The sequence below is a fragment of the Physeter macrocephalus genome, unplaced genomic scaffold (genome assembly GCF_002837175.3).
Source record: "Physeter macrocephalus isolate SW-GA unplaced genomic scaffold, ASM283717v5 random_134, whole genome shotgun sequence".
NCBI classification, from domain to species: domain Eukaryota; kingdom Metazoa; phylum Chordata; class Mammalia; order Artiodactyla; family Physeteridae; genus Physeter; species Physeter macrocephalus.
In genome coordinates this window covers 84,231-100,817 of record NW_021145420.1, presented here as the reverse complement: position 1 = coordinate 100,817, position 16,587 = coordinate 84,231, and the positions used below count along the sequence as shown (strand labels likewise).

Here is a 16,587-nt window from a genome sequence, read left to right as displayed (position 1 = left end):
GCGGCCCAGGAAGCCGGCTGGGGCCGCGAACTTCCACTGCGGCATGCGCGGCAGCAGCGCGCAGAAGGTGGTGGGCGCCTCAGGCTCCGGGGGTGCGGGGGGCGCGGGGGCCGCGCGCCCGCCCGGACCCTGCGTCATGGCCGCGGCCGCCCGACCGAGCCCGACCGGGCGCTGAGCCTGGCGCGGAGGAGGCCCTCCCGCTCCCTGCCGCTCGCTCCCCGCCCCCGGCCCGGTGATGTCATCCGTCCGGCCCAGCGCGCAGCCGCGGGGGGCTGCGCCCCCTGGGACCCCCGGCCCTCGGCGCCCCGGCGCCCGGCGGGGAGGCTGGGGAAACTGAGGCCCGCCGCGGGCACGAGCGCTGACTCGGGTCCGGCAGCCCGGGAGGGAGCGAAGTTTCGAACCCAGGGCCGGGGCAGCGACCCCTCAGTTCGCCCGTCGCCCGTCGCCCGAGTTCCGAGAAGCACAGAGGCGGGAGAGACTTATAAATCACCTCCTTTCCTCCCTTTTCGCCGTGGGGAAACTGAGGTCTGGAGAGGGGCGGAGGCGCGGTCAAGGAAGGAGAGCGCCCCAGACCCTAAGCTTAGCCCCTCCGTTCCCACTGTTCCTGCCGGAAGTACTTGAACATCAGGCCCTGCTTTATTTCCTGACAGGGGAGCTGAGGCTCCGAGAGGGGAAGGGGTGTGCGCCCGAGGACACGCAGCGCAGACTCGGGCCCTACGCGGCCTTGCCCTGGGCCTCACTTTCCCCGGCTGTAAGCCAGGGGCGCGGGCCGGAGGGTCACGGGCTCCTCCTCCATTTCTGGGGGGCCCCGTCCGGCATCAGGTCAACTGAACTCCAGGGCCTGAGCCTCGCAGGCCTGCCGGCTTGTCCGTCCGCCAAGGCCTCAAGCGTTGCCGCCTCTGCACCTCAGTCACCCCAGGACCCAGCCTCCCTGCCCAGGGCTGGCCGATCCCTCCCCTCCCCTCCCCCTCCAACCCCGCCCCAGGCAGGGCCGGCTGCCGGGAAACAAAGGGAGGGGCCGGGGCCGGGGCAGGTGGGGATGGAAGGGAAGGAGGGGCGAGGCCGCTGGGGGCCGGATCGATAAATCAGAGCGGTGAGATCACCGCGCGGCGGGGGAGGAGGCGGCGATGGGGGCTGGCGGGAGGGGCGCGCGCGGCCGTGATTGGCCGGCGGGCTGGGCCGGGGGCTGTGAGGCCCGAGGCCCGAGGCCCGAGCCTCTCGCCTAGGGAGCCGCTGTGCGCCTGCGGTCCGCGAGGAGCGGGCGAGGAGAGCGTGGCCTTGGGTCGGTGTGGGGGGGTGACGTTTGGCGGGGTCTGGAGCCCCCACCTGGACTCTGTGCGCGCTGTGTCTGTTGTGGACAACAAACCTGTGGGCTGTGTGAGGGTTGGATCGTGTGTATATTGTGTGCGGATGTGACCGTGTGTGTGTCAAGGTGTGGGGGGCGGGGAGAGGGAGAGAGAGGAGGGAGTCTGGGTACCCGCCCAGGTGTGTGTGTAGGGGGCCCTGGTATGTGTCCGCCTAGTTGGGTGAAGGGTGTGTGTTCAAGTTTGGCACCCCAGGCTGGGGGGAGAGGGACAGAGCAGGAGAGAGCTGACCCCCAACCCCAGGAGCCCTCCGGGTCCCGCCTACTGTGCCCCCCACTCCGCCCCGCTCCGGGTCTTCTCCTCCAGGGAGTCGAGGTGCGGTCTGTCCCTCCCAAGCTCCTGGGTTAGGGTTTTTCTGGGCTGGGGTTTATAACGTGTCATCCCACGGAGGGCTCGGTTATAGGGCTCCATCCACGTGTTTCCTTCCCGTCCCTGGGAAAGAGCAGCAGGAAAAGAGCCCAAAGGGCAGGATTTACATCCTGGCCTCAGAAGGACACACACTCTCAGTGCCCTCAGACAAGTGTCCAAGCTCCCTGAAGCCCTGTTTCCCCTTGGTAAACATGACCTGCCTCCTGAGTCACTGTGAGATGATCTTATCAATATCTGGAACACGGTAGGAACCTACTGATGGCAAATGTTAGACTCCATCAAATTCCTATGCATCCTTCAAAGCCCAGCTTGAGTGTCCCTTCTTCCAAGAAGCCTACCTGGCTAGCTCCCCCCACTCAAAGCCCTGGCCCCACCTCTCGCTTCCTCTATGCCTGGATCCGGTCTCTGGTCCCATCCAGATCCCCAGGGGCTGCAGAGTTGGGGGTCTGGATCTCGAGAGCAGCGTTTGGGTTTCCTTCCTGTGACGTGAACAGACAATGCGTGTGTGATGCGGACAGCTCCTGGTGCCACGGGGATTTATTGGCAAGCAGCTAGAGGGTGGGGAGGGGCAGCAGGGCTGTTTCCAGCCTGATTCGCGGCTGGGTTCAGTGCTTCCATGAGTAGCAGGGATGAGCCCAAGTTTGGCAGAGACCCAAGCTGTGCTGGGGACCCAGGCCCTAGCGGGCAGACGCTGAGTTCTAGGGCACAGGAAGCCGTGCCTCCAGCCAGCAGCTCGAGAGGACCAGGGTGTCCCTTTTTCCACCTGGCCTGGCCTGGCCTGGTGTGACCCGGAGAGGAGAAACTGGGACGCTGGAAGGAGGCTCTCCCTGTCGGGACCACGGGGTCACAGCCCCCGGGACTGGAGAAAGCAGGTGGCCTAGAAGGACCTCAGACGGTTCAGAGAACAGGAAGAAAGGAGCCACCTTCCCCCCACCCTGGCTTCTCCTAGGCACGCCCACCACCTGCCCACACCCCATTTCACAGCATGGGAGACTGAGGCTCAGCCCAGGCCAGGCGTCCTGTCCCCCGAGGGCGTCAGGGTGCGGTGTCCGCGGCCATGGTGGTGGCCCGTTTGGAGTGGCGGATGCCCATGGTGAATGCCGGGGCCCTGGCCTTGGTCATGGTGACCTGCTCGGGGCTGTGGGTGCCGGGGCCAGGCGTCTCATCCGGGGGGCGTGGGGCTCGGGGCCGCCCCAGCATGGTGAAGGCCGGCCGGCGCTGACGGTACGCGTTGGGGTCCGGGCTATCATACTGGCCTGGACCCGGTATCTCAGCGGGGTCCTGCGGGGGTCGGGCGGGGGGCGTGCGGCCTGCTGCCGTGTAGCTTGGGCTGCTGGGCTTGGTGAAGATCTGGGAGCCCCAGAGGGAAGGCAGGGTGTAGGTGTTGGGGGCAGGGACTGAGGTGTCCAGGGGCCGCCGGCGGAAGCGGGAACCCAGGGTGAAAGCTGGGGGGGTCCGCTGGCGCGTGGGGGCCACCTTCTCTGGGCTGTAGGCCCCAGGGCCGGGCGTCACCTCCAGATCTGTAAGAGTGGGGCAGGAAGGTTGGCAATGGACAGGGTCCTCACCTCCTCAAGGACCTGGCGTGGCTCCCCGTCGCCACACGCGTTGTGGAGCTCACAGAGCCCAGCCTCCCTCTGTTCTCTCTCAAGCCTCCGGCCTTTGCCCAAGCTCAACCCTCTGCCAGGAATGCCTCCCATTCCCACTCCCACCTCCCAGGAGCTGCTTTTCCTCCTTCAAGACAGTGCCAAAGGCCCCTTCTCCCCTGCTGCCTTCCCCACACCCTCCTAAGCAGAGCCCTCACAGCCCTTCCTGAGATGCCCCCGGGGTGGGTCTCTCTGCCTCTCCAGACATGGCCTCACTGAGGTGAGATGGTCCCCACCTGGATCTAACTACACCAGGCTGGGTCCTCGCAAAAAGCGAGGACGTGTCGTGTCAAATCTACTTCAACTCTCAGCAATTGGCTTAGTCCATGTTGGAGTGGATGGGTGAGTAGAAGGATGGGTAGTGAGTGGGTGGATGAGGAGTGAATGAGCAGATGATGGATTCAGGGGGTTGTAGCTGCATTGATAGATGGTGGGTGGGTGGGTGGATGGATTAGTGGATGGGTGGATGGATGGTTGGATGGGTGCGTGGGTGGGTAGGTTGGTGAGTAGAGAGATGGGCGAATGTATGAATGGATGGATTGATGGATCAGTGGGTGGACAGGTAGCTGTGTGGTAGGTCAAAGATGAAAGGGTGGGTGGATGGGAGATGCCCTCTAGGTGAGAGGGAGCTGTCTGGAGCCCGCGAAGGGCATGGCTGCATTTGCCACAGTCCCCACTGCACCCTATTGTCTCCTGATGCCGAGGAGGAGCTCCAGCTGCCCTTGTGGCACCCTGGGCCGTATGTGCCCAAGATCACATCACCCTGGGCCACTTCACCCATTCGGGTTCTCTCAGGGCCCCTGGCCCCTCTTCTGAGTCCACTGGATTTTGTCATTCCAAAGACACTGGAGGTCTAAGAACTCGGGGGTGGGAGGGGAGAAGAGCACGGAGGCACGAGATTCGCTGAGGGCCTGAAGGGGCAGGGTCCTGGTAGGGCAGCACAGGTCAGATACTCACCCCGAGACTTGCCCCGGCCCTGCATGGAGTAGGCAGGGGTGCAGCTGCGGCCAAAGCGGGTGACTTTCGGGTCCAGGAAGTAGACCGGCCCGGGGCTGGTCTCCTGTGGAGATGCTGGGGAGAGGAGCCCAGGGTCCTAAGGGCGCCTCCAATGACCCCACCGCCTACTCGGTGCCCTGCTTAACCCTGAGGCACTCCCACCCCCCGAGGCCCCTGGCCCCATCTTGGAGGGCAGGGACTCAGCCCACCAAGGTATGGTTGCCCTGACCTGGGGGCCCTGGGTCTTGCTGACCGTCTGTGTCCCTGTAATCAAAGCTGTCCCGTTTGCTGTGCCCCACCCCTGACCTGTCCTCTGCCAGGGGCTAGGGGACCAGCTCCTGGACCATTAGAATTCTGTGTAGAGTGAGAGAACCAGGCCCGAGTAAGGGTCCAAGGAGAGCCCTTCCAGGGCCTGGGCTTGCCTGTAGGTGGCCAGCCTGAGGGAGGGGTTTGTGTCAGGCTCTGAGAGCCAGGTCCTGGGGAAGCTCTTCGCCCAGGTCAGCCTCCTCTTCACACTAGCAGGATGTGAAGATGGACATTGAGATGATCCACGGAAGGGGATGGTCCAGTGCCTGGCACTTAATAACTGGCACAGGACTTCCGTGGTGGTCCAGTGGCTAAGACTCCACGCTCCCAATGCAGGGGGCCCGGGTTCCATCCCTGGTCAGGGAACTAGATCCCGCATGCCACAACTAAAGGATCCTGCATGCCACAACTAAAGGATCCTGCATGCCACAACAGAGATCCTAAGTGCTGCAACTAAGACCCGGCACAGCCAAATAAGTAATAAATAAATAAATAAATAAATAAATAGGTTTTGTTTTTTTTTAAAAGTGTAAAACATGCACCGATTAAAAAAAAAATTGGGACTTCCCTGGTGGTGCAGTGGTTAAGAATCCACCTGCCAATGCATGGGACATGGGTTCGATCCCTTGTGCAGGAAGATCCCACATGCCGCAGAGCAACTAAGCCCGTGTGCCACAACTACTCAGCCTGCGCTCTAGAGCCCGCGAGCCACAACTACTGAGCCCTCGTGCCACAACTACTGAAGCCTGCACGCCTAGAGCCCGTGCTCTGCAACAAGAGAAGCCACTGCAATGAGAAGCCCGCGCACCGCAACAAAGAGTAGCCCCCGCTCACTGCAACTAGCGAAAGCCCACGCACAGCAATGAACACCCAATGCGTTCAAAAAAAAAAAAAAAAAATTGGGACCAGTTACTATGATTGCCATTGTTACTGTCTATAAGCCCACTCCAGGATAAATGCACATGCATCTATGTGCAGTAGGTCTGACAAGGATCAACTGGTTTAAGTACTATGCGCATGTGTGCACACATGACACGGTACACACACATGAAGCATGTTCATGACAGATGAGCACAGTCCAACTCATGGCATTTCCCACCTCGACTCCTTTGCCTGTGCTGCAAACTCTGCCTGGAGTCCCCTTCTTCTCCAGGGGACTCCACCAAACTCCTACTCATCCTACAAAGCCCAGATCCCATGCCTCCACCTCCAAGAAGTCTTCCCTGGGCACTCAGCAGAGTCTACAGTAACCACCACTACCCCCGACTCCCCAGCCTATCTGTCCCTCTGTCCCAGGATGGGTCCTGTGACTGGGATTAGAACCTGGCAACCCAGGTTGCTCTGGGCCATAGGCTCGGTTCTTGAGCCTTCCTAGTGATAGATGTGATGCGGATTCCCTCGTTCGCCTTCTGGGGCCCCTCGCAGCTTCCTGAGTTTTCTCTCACTTTGGTTTGGGATTGTTGCTGATTCTGAAGGCTGAGAAGAGGCTGCTGGCGCCGCACCTCCCAACGAGCCTCTGTCCACAGGAAGCAAAGTCCCCACAGAGCAAGGACCCTTCCAGCCCCCAGCCCAGCCCACTCGGGACCCCGAGCGCTCTAGAAAGTGGGTGAAGGAGCGTGTGGGCAGCGCCATGAAGGCACAGGCTTGCGGGTACACGGCAGTGACGCCGTCCACACGATGGGCCTCTGGCTGTAGCTGGGGCCCCGTGTCCACCCCACCACTGCATCCAATGCTCACTGACATCCTGTCGCACCCCTTCTGGCCAGGAGGAAAGTGGACATCACAGAGGCGGGGTCGCCCACGGACCAGGCCAGACCCACAGCCTGCTGTCTCGCCAACCTTTCCTGTCCAAACACGAAGGATTCTCCTTCCACCCTCCCCGCGCCCCGTGGGACATCACGGCCCAGGAGCCCCCATCCCGCTGACTGCGGACCTGAGGCGGCACTCACACCCACAGCCCTGCTTTGTGGAGCTCTGACTGGAGACCACGCGCTGCTGTAGCCACTTTGAAGGCATCCAGTCCTCACTTAATGAACGTCTCCAGACATCCAAGGTGTATTTAATCCTGACCGCAACTCGGTAAGGACTGTACCGTCATTGTTTACAGAGGGGGAAACAGACACAGCTTGCCCAAGTCAAGCAGCAAGGAATTTGCAAATGCCCTGCAAAACCACACACTACTCCCCTTCCATAAGGAAACAAGGGACCAGAGAGGCACAGCAGCTTCCCTGAGGTCACACAGCGGGGCTTACGTTGCACGCTGTCCCGGCTTCCTGCCTGACTGAATGAGAGCTTGGATCTAAGGGGGTGAGGAAATACTCTGGGTGGGAGATTGGAGGCCCACCTCTCCCACACCGGCCTTACCCTCGCTGGGCCTCCGGAAGAGCGAGTAGGCGGGACCAGCCACCCTGGTGCAGTCGTGGTTGATGTAGCCGACGGTGGACGGCAGGGCGTACAAGCCTGGCCCGGAGCCTGCGACCAAAGCCTGAGGGTCACGGCCTGGGGCCATGCACTCTAAGAGATGGGAGGAGAGAGGAGACCAGCCCCTGAGCCCCCACCTGGCCTCCCAGCCAGTCTCCACGGCAGGGTTGCGGGAGTAGGAGCTGCCGGGGTGGTGGGGGGAGTGGCAGGGGCTTTGTGAGTCACAGGAGTTACAGGAGGGAGGGGCTGCAGGGCTGGGGCACCCTGGGACCACTGAGGCCCAGATGCAGAGATACACAATCACAGGTGGGAAACTGAGGCCCAGACGCAGAGATACACTGTCGCAGGTGGGAAACTGACCCCTGGACACAGAGATACACTGTCACAGTTGCAAGGTTTTGTGGCCTCTGCAAGAATGTCAGTGCTACATAGGCCACGGAATCTGACTCCAGCGAATTTGCTACAGATGGGGAAACTGTGGCAGGGCCGAGTTGGAACCGAGATCCCAGGGTCAGCGTCAGAGTTAGGGAGCCTCAGCTCCCCCACGGACCGCTGCACAGGCTCCCAGGCTCTGCTGCTCTCTCTGAGACAGTTATCACCAGTGAATACACTGCAAAGGCTTCTTGTTTGTTTTTCCTCGTGTCCGTCCCCCTACGCGACCTCTGCTGCTCTCTTGAACACTGTACCCTCAGCGCCGGGAAAGGTGCCTGGCCTTTAAGACACTCAACTCACGGGCCCACAGGAATGCCACGTTCACACCCATACTGCGGGAAGGAAAACTGAGGTTTGGGGAAGCGCAGGGGCCTAGAGAATTCCTCCTCCAGCCAGGCTCCCACACATCCCAGACACCCCAGCGGGGCGGGGGCATTGGAGCAGGGAAGGGTCCCACCACCACGGCCCCCTCGCCCACCTACCGTTCTCCAAGGGGGCTACCCCACAGGCTCTCCTCAGACCAGTCTCCGGGATCTGGCACTCGGCGGCCCGCCGGCCCAGGGCCACCGGGGTCATCCGTGGAGCAGGGTCGCAGGGGAGGGTCCCCATGGTGGACAGGGGCGGGTCCGGGGCTCCCGGTGTCAGCTCCTTGGCCGCGCAGCTCTGGGCTACAGGTGCCGGCACCTTCCCCGATCCTGGCGGCTTCTGCGGGGTTCGCAGAGCCCCGGGCAACCACACCCTCCAGACGGCACAGACGGCCCCTTGTCTGTCGGCAGGGAGTCTGGGGCCCTGGCCCGAGCAGGCTGGCCAGCGGTCACTGGCCTGGAAGTGGGGCCAGGATCGAGTGTCGGCCAGGCAGCTGGACGGTCCAGGAAAGAATCCGGTGTCAGCAGAGCCAGTCCCCAGGGAGCCAGCTGAGCTGGGCAGCCCAGGCCAGAGCAGGCCCTGGGGAGCCGGAGCTGCAAACAGGACACCCACAGCCTGGTGGCAGGAGGGACAGGTGAGGTCATGGGCGGCCTGGCCCCATTTCTACAGCTAGGGAAACTGAGGCACGGTCCAAGGTCGTCACTCTGGGAGCTGCTTCCTCCCCTCCTTCCTTCATCCAGGAAGGACTTACTGGGCACCTACTGTGCACTAGTTTCTGTTTGGGTTGGTGGGACATGATGGAAACAGGCAGACGAGGAGTTGATGTTTTCGGGAGGGGAGAGAGGAAATAAGCAATAAGTGTATAAATGAGCACACCGTATGTCAGAAGGTTAAATGTTCTGCAAACACACAGCAGGGCAGGGAGTCGGGGACAGCAGTGCAGGGGCAGGATGAGAGGTCGCTGCAGCGAGAAGGTGAAGGAACATCATTTCAGGACAGGGAAGGGCTGTGCCGAGGCCCCGGGCAGGAGCTGGGACGGCAAGGAGGAGGCAGTGGTCCTCCAGGACAGGCCCCTGCCTTCCAGAAGCCAACGGGGATTTACTCCATCCCAACGCAGAGTTTATTTCCTTGACTGCACCGAGGGCTACCACTGTGTCAGGCTCCAAGACGGGGCTCGGGGAAACCTGGCTGAACAGAATTCACATTCCTGTCTCTTCCCGGCATCCTGGTTTATTGTGTGGTCAGCCCCCTTAGCACTGCGATGTGTTACCAGTTGTACTGAGTTACAATTCACATACCATACGGTTCATTCCACAATGTATTTTTCATGCATTCTGTAATTTTTTAACTTTTTAATCAAAAAGTCATAGTCTGTGTCAAAGGTCATAAAACTTGTATTAGAAAAGAAGATCTTAAAATCAATGACCTAGAAAACTGCAGAAAGAATTAACAAAGCCCCCCCACCAAAAAAGCTGGCTCTTTAAAAGGATCAACAAATTTGATAAGGCTCCAGCTGGACTGATCAAGAAACCAATGAGGTGAACCAATCACAGCATTGGGAACGGAGGACGGGCAGCACTGCAGACCCGCAGGCTCAAGGGGTAACGCGGTCTGTGTGAAGCCAGAAAAAGATCTTTTGCTGAACAGGAGCTGAGGCGCTTTCTGCGCCGGCATCATCGTGTTTAATTAACCCAGCATCTCGTAAGAGGTACTGATGCTGACCCCTCGGTGGTCACAGGAGGGGAGATGAGGCTCGGGGAGGGAGAGTGACAGGCACAGGACTCTTGACTCGGGTTTTAGAGCAAAGCTTAGGGTCAAGGGGTTCTCCCAGGTTTTAATTCCCGCTCAGCTTTCTGGGAGTGCTGAAATCCTCTGGATTCCCGTCGCCCTAAGGATAAAATCCAAGCCCTCCCTGTCACACAAGGCCCCGCACGGTCTCACCCCCACTTCCATCGGCCCCGGACTCCTACTCCTCAGCCCTGGCCCACACCCCTGTGGCCACATCAGCCGGCTTTCTGCTCCTTGGGTGGGAAGCTTCGGGCCTTTACCTGCCCACCCTCCCCCTGGGATGCACGTTCTGCAGATCAGCCCACAGCCAGCTCCATCCTCAGTCACCTGTGGGCCCCAACACTGGACAAGCAACATGCTTCTTTCCAGAAGCGCACAAACTCCAGAGCCACGGACAGAAGTGGGCGCTGAGGAGGGAGATGGGGGATAAATACCCCACCTCCCTCTCCTTCTGCCTGTTAGCGCCTCCCATCGACCCACACTGACCAGACTTGCAGGAGCCCAGGGACAGCCCACTGAGGTCAGCCTCCGGGGCCCAGGGAAGGCAGAGGAAGGGCCCCAGCCCTCCCCATGCCTGGGGCCCCCAGCCCAGGCTCCATCAGCCAGCCCTGGAGTGAAGACAGCTGGAGACACTGGTTCCAGTCAGGATTCAGCCCCCACCGTTTCCTCTCTGTGTTACAGCCCCAGAGATGAGACCCTACATTCAGATTCCATTTCCCCTCTGTGCCCTAGGAAAGAACCAAGGGCTAACACGGAGTGCAGGGTGGGAGGGACAGACTGGACCAGCAGCCTGAGCTGGGAAGGGTGCTCTGGGGACCCCCAGGCCCAGCCCCCTCCCCGCCTGAACTCGGCACCCCCCAGCCTGCCGGCACCCCCACTACTGGCTCACTTGTCTCTGCAACTCCAGCCCACGGAGTGCAGGGTGGGAGGGACAGACTGGACCAGCAGCCTGAGCTGGGAAGGGTGCTCTGGGGACCCCCAGGCCCAGCCCCCTCCCCGCCTGAACTCGGCACCCCCCAGCCTGCCGGCACCCCCCAGCCTGCCGGCACCCCCACTACTGGCTCACTTGTCTCTGCAACTCCAGCCCAGAAATCTTCACTCCACCAGGTGAGCTGAGATGTCAGTTAGCTCAAAGCAGATGCAAACAGCCGCGTTTTAATCCGAACTGACACAGGGGCAGCAGAGGGCAAATCAGAGAACTAGTAAAAGGAAGCCTAGCTGGGCATGAGAGCAGGGCTCAGGCCCAGCCACGAGGCCGAGGTGCGGAAAGCGTCTGGGGGAGACTGCAGAGCCGAGCTGATGCCTGGATACAGCTGGTGCTCCACCACTTTCAGCCCTTATCACAGTTACTACTTCAACCAGGATTCAGCTGTGCGTCAGGCACTTTCAGGTACTGGGGAAACAGGGGTGAACAAAACCCATAAACTCCTTTCCTCCCCTTTTTATGGAGAGAGGCAGGCAAGTAAGTCTGCAGGTGTTAAAGGCAAGTAGCAAGGAGGGGCCGGAGGTGTGGGGAGTGCAGCTGGGGAAGCCTCACTGAGCAGGTGTCACTGGAGGAGAGACCAGAGGGAGGTGAGGAGAGAGCGGGGGAGACCCGGGGCGAGGGCGCACCTGGCCGGGAGGTTGCGGGGGGTTGGGGGGGGCCCTGGGACAGCATTGCGCCCGGCGAGTGGGAGGGGCCGCGGGGAGGCCCGTGGCGGTTGGAACGGAATGAGCGAGGGGGAGAGGGAGGACGTGAGGGCAGGTGGGGACGGGGTGGGTCAGGCCGTGCAGGACCCGGGGGCGCGGAGGGCTCGGCTCTCACCCGGAGGGACGCGGGACCCCTCCAGGGCGGCGGGCAGAGAAGGGACGCGGGCTCGCTGCTCACAGGCGCCCTCTGGCGGCTTCGGGGAGAACAGGCCGTGGGCGGCGCCGGGAGACGGGGCGGAGGGGACAGCGGGGGTCCGGGAGGGGTGGGTGGGGGAGATGCGGGGGAAGGATGGGGGGGTGTCAGGGAGGATAGTGGGGAATTGCGGGCCGAGGAACTGTGGGGCCAGCTTAGCTGGGATGGAGCGGGAGGGAGCGAGAAGCAGGTGAGTTCTGGGTCTACTTTTTTGTGTGTGTGTGTGGCCGCCTTGGGTCCTCGTTGCTGCGCGCGGGCTTTCTCTGGTTGCAGCGAGTGGAGGCTACTCTTTGTTGCGGTGCACCGGCTTCTCATTGCGGTGGCTTCTCTTGTTGCAGAGCACAGGTTCTAGGCGCGCGGGCTTCAATAGTTGTGGCGCACGGGCTTAGCCGCTCCGCGGCATGTGGGATCTTCCCAGACCAGGGCTCAAACCCGTGTCCCCTGCATTGGCAGGCGGATTCTTAACCACTGTGCCACCAGGGAAGCCCTGGGTCTACTTCAAAACTAGAACCAACAGGGTTTGCAGGCAGATTTGATGTAGGCAGGGAGGGAGCCTAGGAGCCTCCAGGATTTGGTCTGCTCACCTCAAAGAATGGAGCTGCAGGTACCTGGGAGGTAGCAGAGGTGGGAGGGGCAGCCTTTACAAAATCATGAGTTCAGTCTTGGGTTTGTGGGCTTGGGACTCCGTGGGACATGCAGAGAGACACCTGGTCAGCCAGCTGTACAGGGTGGGTTGTTGGTTATCTATGGGCCCTGTGGGTTCTGAGACACCTTGGCTTTTACCCCGAGGGAGGTGGGAGCCCTCGAGGGTTTGAAGCAGAGGAGGTGAGTGGTCAGTATTAAGAGAAAGGGAGGTGTCAAGAATGGCTTTGACCTGAGTCTCCAGAAGGAAGTTGACCTCAACTGAGAAGAGGGCCCCAGTTGCTTTCCTTAGTTGTTTACTGTCCGATTCTGCCCTGCTCCTTCCTGACACACACACACGCAGAGGAAGAGGCGGAGGCTGTGGGTGTCCTGTCCTGGGGTCCAGCACATCACCAGTCTAAAGCAGGCGCACAAATACCCTTAAAAGAAAGGGGTGAGGGGTTGTTGACACTGCTGCGCTGAGCCGAGGTCTCCCACCCGTCTCTAAAACCATCTGGGAGCTAAAAGTGAGTTTGCACCCCAGGAAGCTGGGTTACTGGATGGCCTGCTGTTCTGTCCCTGGCATGGGGGGGCCGCAGGCCAGTTGTTTGCAGGGACACCACCCCATGCAGTGCCAGCTTTCCCCCTGGCCCTCCTGGCCTGAGATCTGTCACTTCCCACCTCCCAGGGCCCTCGCAATTGTCCCTTATCCGGGCCTGACTCAGACTCACGTGCCTCGGTGGCCGCCTGCCCCTTTGTTCCGGGGGCGGGGACGCTAACAAGGAAGACTTGTTCTTCCAGGGATCAGGACTCAGAGAACATGCCAGCTTCCCTCCTGCCTCCATCCGGGAAAGAGCCGGCAGCGGCTCTCCACGTGGGACCAAGCCAAGCAGGGAGGGAGCAGCTCTCCTGTTCTGCGGGGTACCCCGCTGCATGCCCACCGAGTCCCCATTATGAGGATGAGCACACGAGGTCCAGAGGAAGGAAGGGCTTGAATTGGGGGGGCTGGAGAGCATCTCAGCAGGCTTTCCTGGAGCCCACAAAGTCCTACCCGACCACGACCAGGTCCTTTCTCCCCTCTCTGGCCTTATCCATCCCTCCAGGGCCGCCCCTCTGGCCTCCCAGCTGCAGGGCCTTTGCACTCACTGTACCTTCTACCTGGTACATTCCTTCCCACGTAGATGCTTCCTAATTCTCTTCACTTCCCCCAAGTCTTTGCTCAAACCTCCACATCTGCCCACCCAACTTCATCCTACAACTTGCCCCATGTCTACACTGCCAATCCCTTTCCATCTTTTTCTTTTTCCCACAGCATTTATCACCCACTAATATAGTATAGCATTTGTCCCCAGCACAGTGATGGGCTGGAGCTCATGAGAGCTGACTTAGCAAGTTGATGTCATGCTGGCAGCTCCCATCAGCCACGGTGGGAGTATTTACACCCAGGAATCAGCATGAAAAAAGCTACAGAGCAGGGCGTTTTGCCGTAAAGTGCCAGCTGTTCAACATTTATAGGCACACTGCTGCCTGTTTATTATACTTAATGTTTACGCCTCCTGGTTCCCGCCCCCGCCCCGCCTCCAAAAGAATGGAAGCCCCTCGGGGCAGGGTCGGCCCACTTTGTTCTCTGCTGTCACCCGGGCACCTAGAACAGTATTTGGCAACTGGTGGGCGCTCAATAACTATTTGTGTCTTAATGAGTGACCCTCATCAGGGCCCTTGAGACAAAACCACCCTCAGCATGAGCCTGGTCATCCTCCAGCGCTAGAGAACAACACTCAGGGCCCCAGCACCGTGACCCTGGGCCGGGCAACAGGACTCTGGCCGCCTGGCACGGACTCCATCACAACACACGACCCTCGTCACGACCCCACCCCAACCGCTGAGACGCCCCCGCAAACTCGACGCCACGGCCCAGCCGCGGCGGTACACGGCCTGCCCCAGGCCCCGCCACGCTCCTCTGTGCGTTCCTCGGGGCCGGCGCCTTCCGGTTCCGGGTGGAGGACCCCCGGCCTCGCCGCTTCCCCGAACCCACCCCAAACTGCCTCAGGGGCTTCCGCCCCGTACCTCCCCGTCCAGGTCCCGGGCGATGCCAGCGCAGCAGGAGCACTGGGGGCGGGACCTTTAAGAGGCACAACGCCGCTGTCATTCGCCCTAAAATACGCGCAGACGGACACCCCCTCCCCAGCCGCCGAGTCGGGCCCGAGGACCACGCCACCTCGTTGGCCAGTCGGGGCTAGAGAGCCCCTGCTCTGCGCGCGGCCTTGTGGGAAACGCGCCCCGGACCGCCACCCCGGCGCCCGAGGCATGCCCGGACTTGTAGTCCGGCAGCGCGTGGCGGCCTCAGAAGACGCCGGTACGCTCGGGTGGCGGGAGCCGGGACCCTGGCGCTCCTGCCTTCGTGGCTGCAGGATGCGGCGCCTCCCGGGGCCGAGCCGAGCTGAACCGCCGCGTCCTGCTGGCCGAGGAACTCGTCATCATGGACGGCGGTGCGGTGGGTGCACCAGTCCGGCCCGACACTGACCCTCAACCCCGGCCCGACCCTGACCTTCAGCCCTGACCTGTAACCTTCGGCCCTGTCAGGACTCTGATCCTCAGCCCCGGAAGGACCCTGACCCTCAGCCCCGACCCCTGACCCTCAGCCCCGGCAGGACCCTGACCCCCGGCCCCAGCAGGACCTTGATCGCAGCCCCCACCCTGACCCGCACCCTGCTGGGCACCCAGCTTACCTGGATCAGTCTCAGCCTTGGACGTTGTGCCTTGGCCCCATTCCCTACCCAGCACCCACAGAGCCCTGCCCCAGACACCTGGGCGCAACCCTGCCACCCCAGTTTCCCACCCTCCCTGCAGAACCACCGCCAACCCCACCTTGACTGGGCTCTGAACTTGCACCCCCCATCACCCAGACCTCGCTGCCAGGCTCGGATCCTCCTGGTCCCACTCATGTCACAGGTACAGACCCTGCGCTTGAAACAGGCCCCTTGGGCAGAGAACTTTCCTGAGGGGTCTGCTCTGGGCGCCGACGGTGACCCCAGCCCAACCTCTCCCCCTCTCCAGGCAGGGCGCCCCGAGGCTCCCGAGGCTGCCAAGTCGTCCACCAGCAGCCTCCCACCCAGGGTTTCCCAACCTCTGAGGTTCCCAGCACCGCTGGCACTGGGGCACAATTGTTCTCCGGGCAGGGGCTCCCTGGCCCCAGCCCCTCAATGCGGGGAGCCTCCACAGTGTGACAACCACTGTCCTAACCCCTCAGCACAGCGGGGGTCCCAGGGCTCAGCCTGGGGTCCGGTGGAGGACCCCAACATTTCTATTCTGTGCTCACAGACACAAAGCCAATGCAAGCCCCCTGCCACTGGAGAGAGTCCCAATGGCCACACAGAAAAAACGGAAAGAGAAACTGGTGCCATCAGTAAACAGAAAATCAGTTTTTAAAAGGTGCTTTAGGGCTTCCCCGGTGGCGCAGTGGTTAAGAATCCACCTGCCAATGCAGGGGACACGGGTTCAAACCCTGGCTGGGGAAGATTCCCACATGCCGCGGAGCAACTAAGCCCGTGCGCCACAGCTACTGAGCCTGCGCTGTAGAGCCTGCGAGCCGCAACTACTGAGCCCGTGTGCCACAACTACTGAAGCCCACGAGTCTAGAGCCCGTGCTCCACAACAAGAGAAGCCACTTCAATGAGAAGCCCGCGCACCGCAACAATGAGTAGCCCCCACCCCCCGCCGCCGCTGCTTGCCGCAACTAGAGGAAACTCACATGCAGCAATGAAGACCCAACACAGCCAAAAAGTAAATAACAAATAAATAAATTTATTTTTTTTTTAAAAAGGTGCTTTATTTAACCAGGTGTACCCAAAATATTATCATTTCAACATGAAATACTCAATAAATATTGAGATTTTTACATTCTTCACTCATACTAAATTCTCTTAAGTCCAGGGTGTATTTTACCCTTACCTATATTTTCTGCTTAATTTTCACTGGAAGTATTTCATCTGTATATAAGATTTCCTAAAACTGTAGATGAGGGACTTCCCTGGCAGTCCAGTAGTTAGGACTCTCCGCTTACACTGCAGGGAGCACAGGTTCGATCCCTGGTCAGGGAACTAAGATCCCGCAAGCCACGCGGCACAGCCCCCAAAAATAAAAAATAATAAAACTGTAGGTGAAAAAGGAGATTCATAAACCCAAATTGTTCCAAACATACTTAAAAGTTTTCCAATAAGTGGATCAAACGTCTGTTTTTATGTTGGTATTTAAATTAAAAATTACATTTCACCTGGTGAGTAGCCATGCCTGGCTGGCAGCCGGGCCCTGGGATGGATCAGCGGGGCTTGCCTATGGCAAGGTTGGAATGTCAAACAGCTGGCCCAGGTTGGCCCTAGTGACCCACAGCAGTTCCTTG

General features: G+C 60.6%; 1 protein-coding gene across 1 annotated transcript; it reads right to left on the bottom strand.

Annotated features, from left to right (window-relative positions):
* Window positions 1-2,768: 2,768 nt before the first annotated feature.
* Window positions 2,769-8,140, bottom strand: CIMAP1D (CIMAP1 family member D). Its single transcript, XM_007130179.2, has 4 exons — window positions 8,014-8,140; window positions 7,043-7,150; window positions 4,334-4,447; window positions 2,769-3,253 (listed from the first exon to the last, which is right to left on the bottom strand). The coding sequence occupies exons 1-4, from the start codon at window positions 8,138-8,140 to the stop codon at window positions 2,769-2,771; spliced, it is 834 nt and encodes a 277-aa protein (XP_007130241.2).
* Window positions 8,141-16,587: the final 8,447 nt, after the last annotated feature.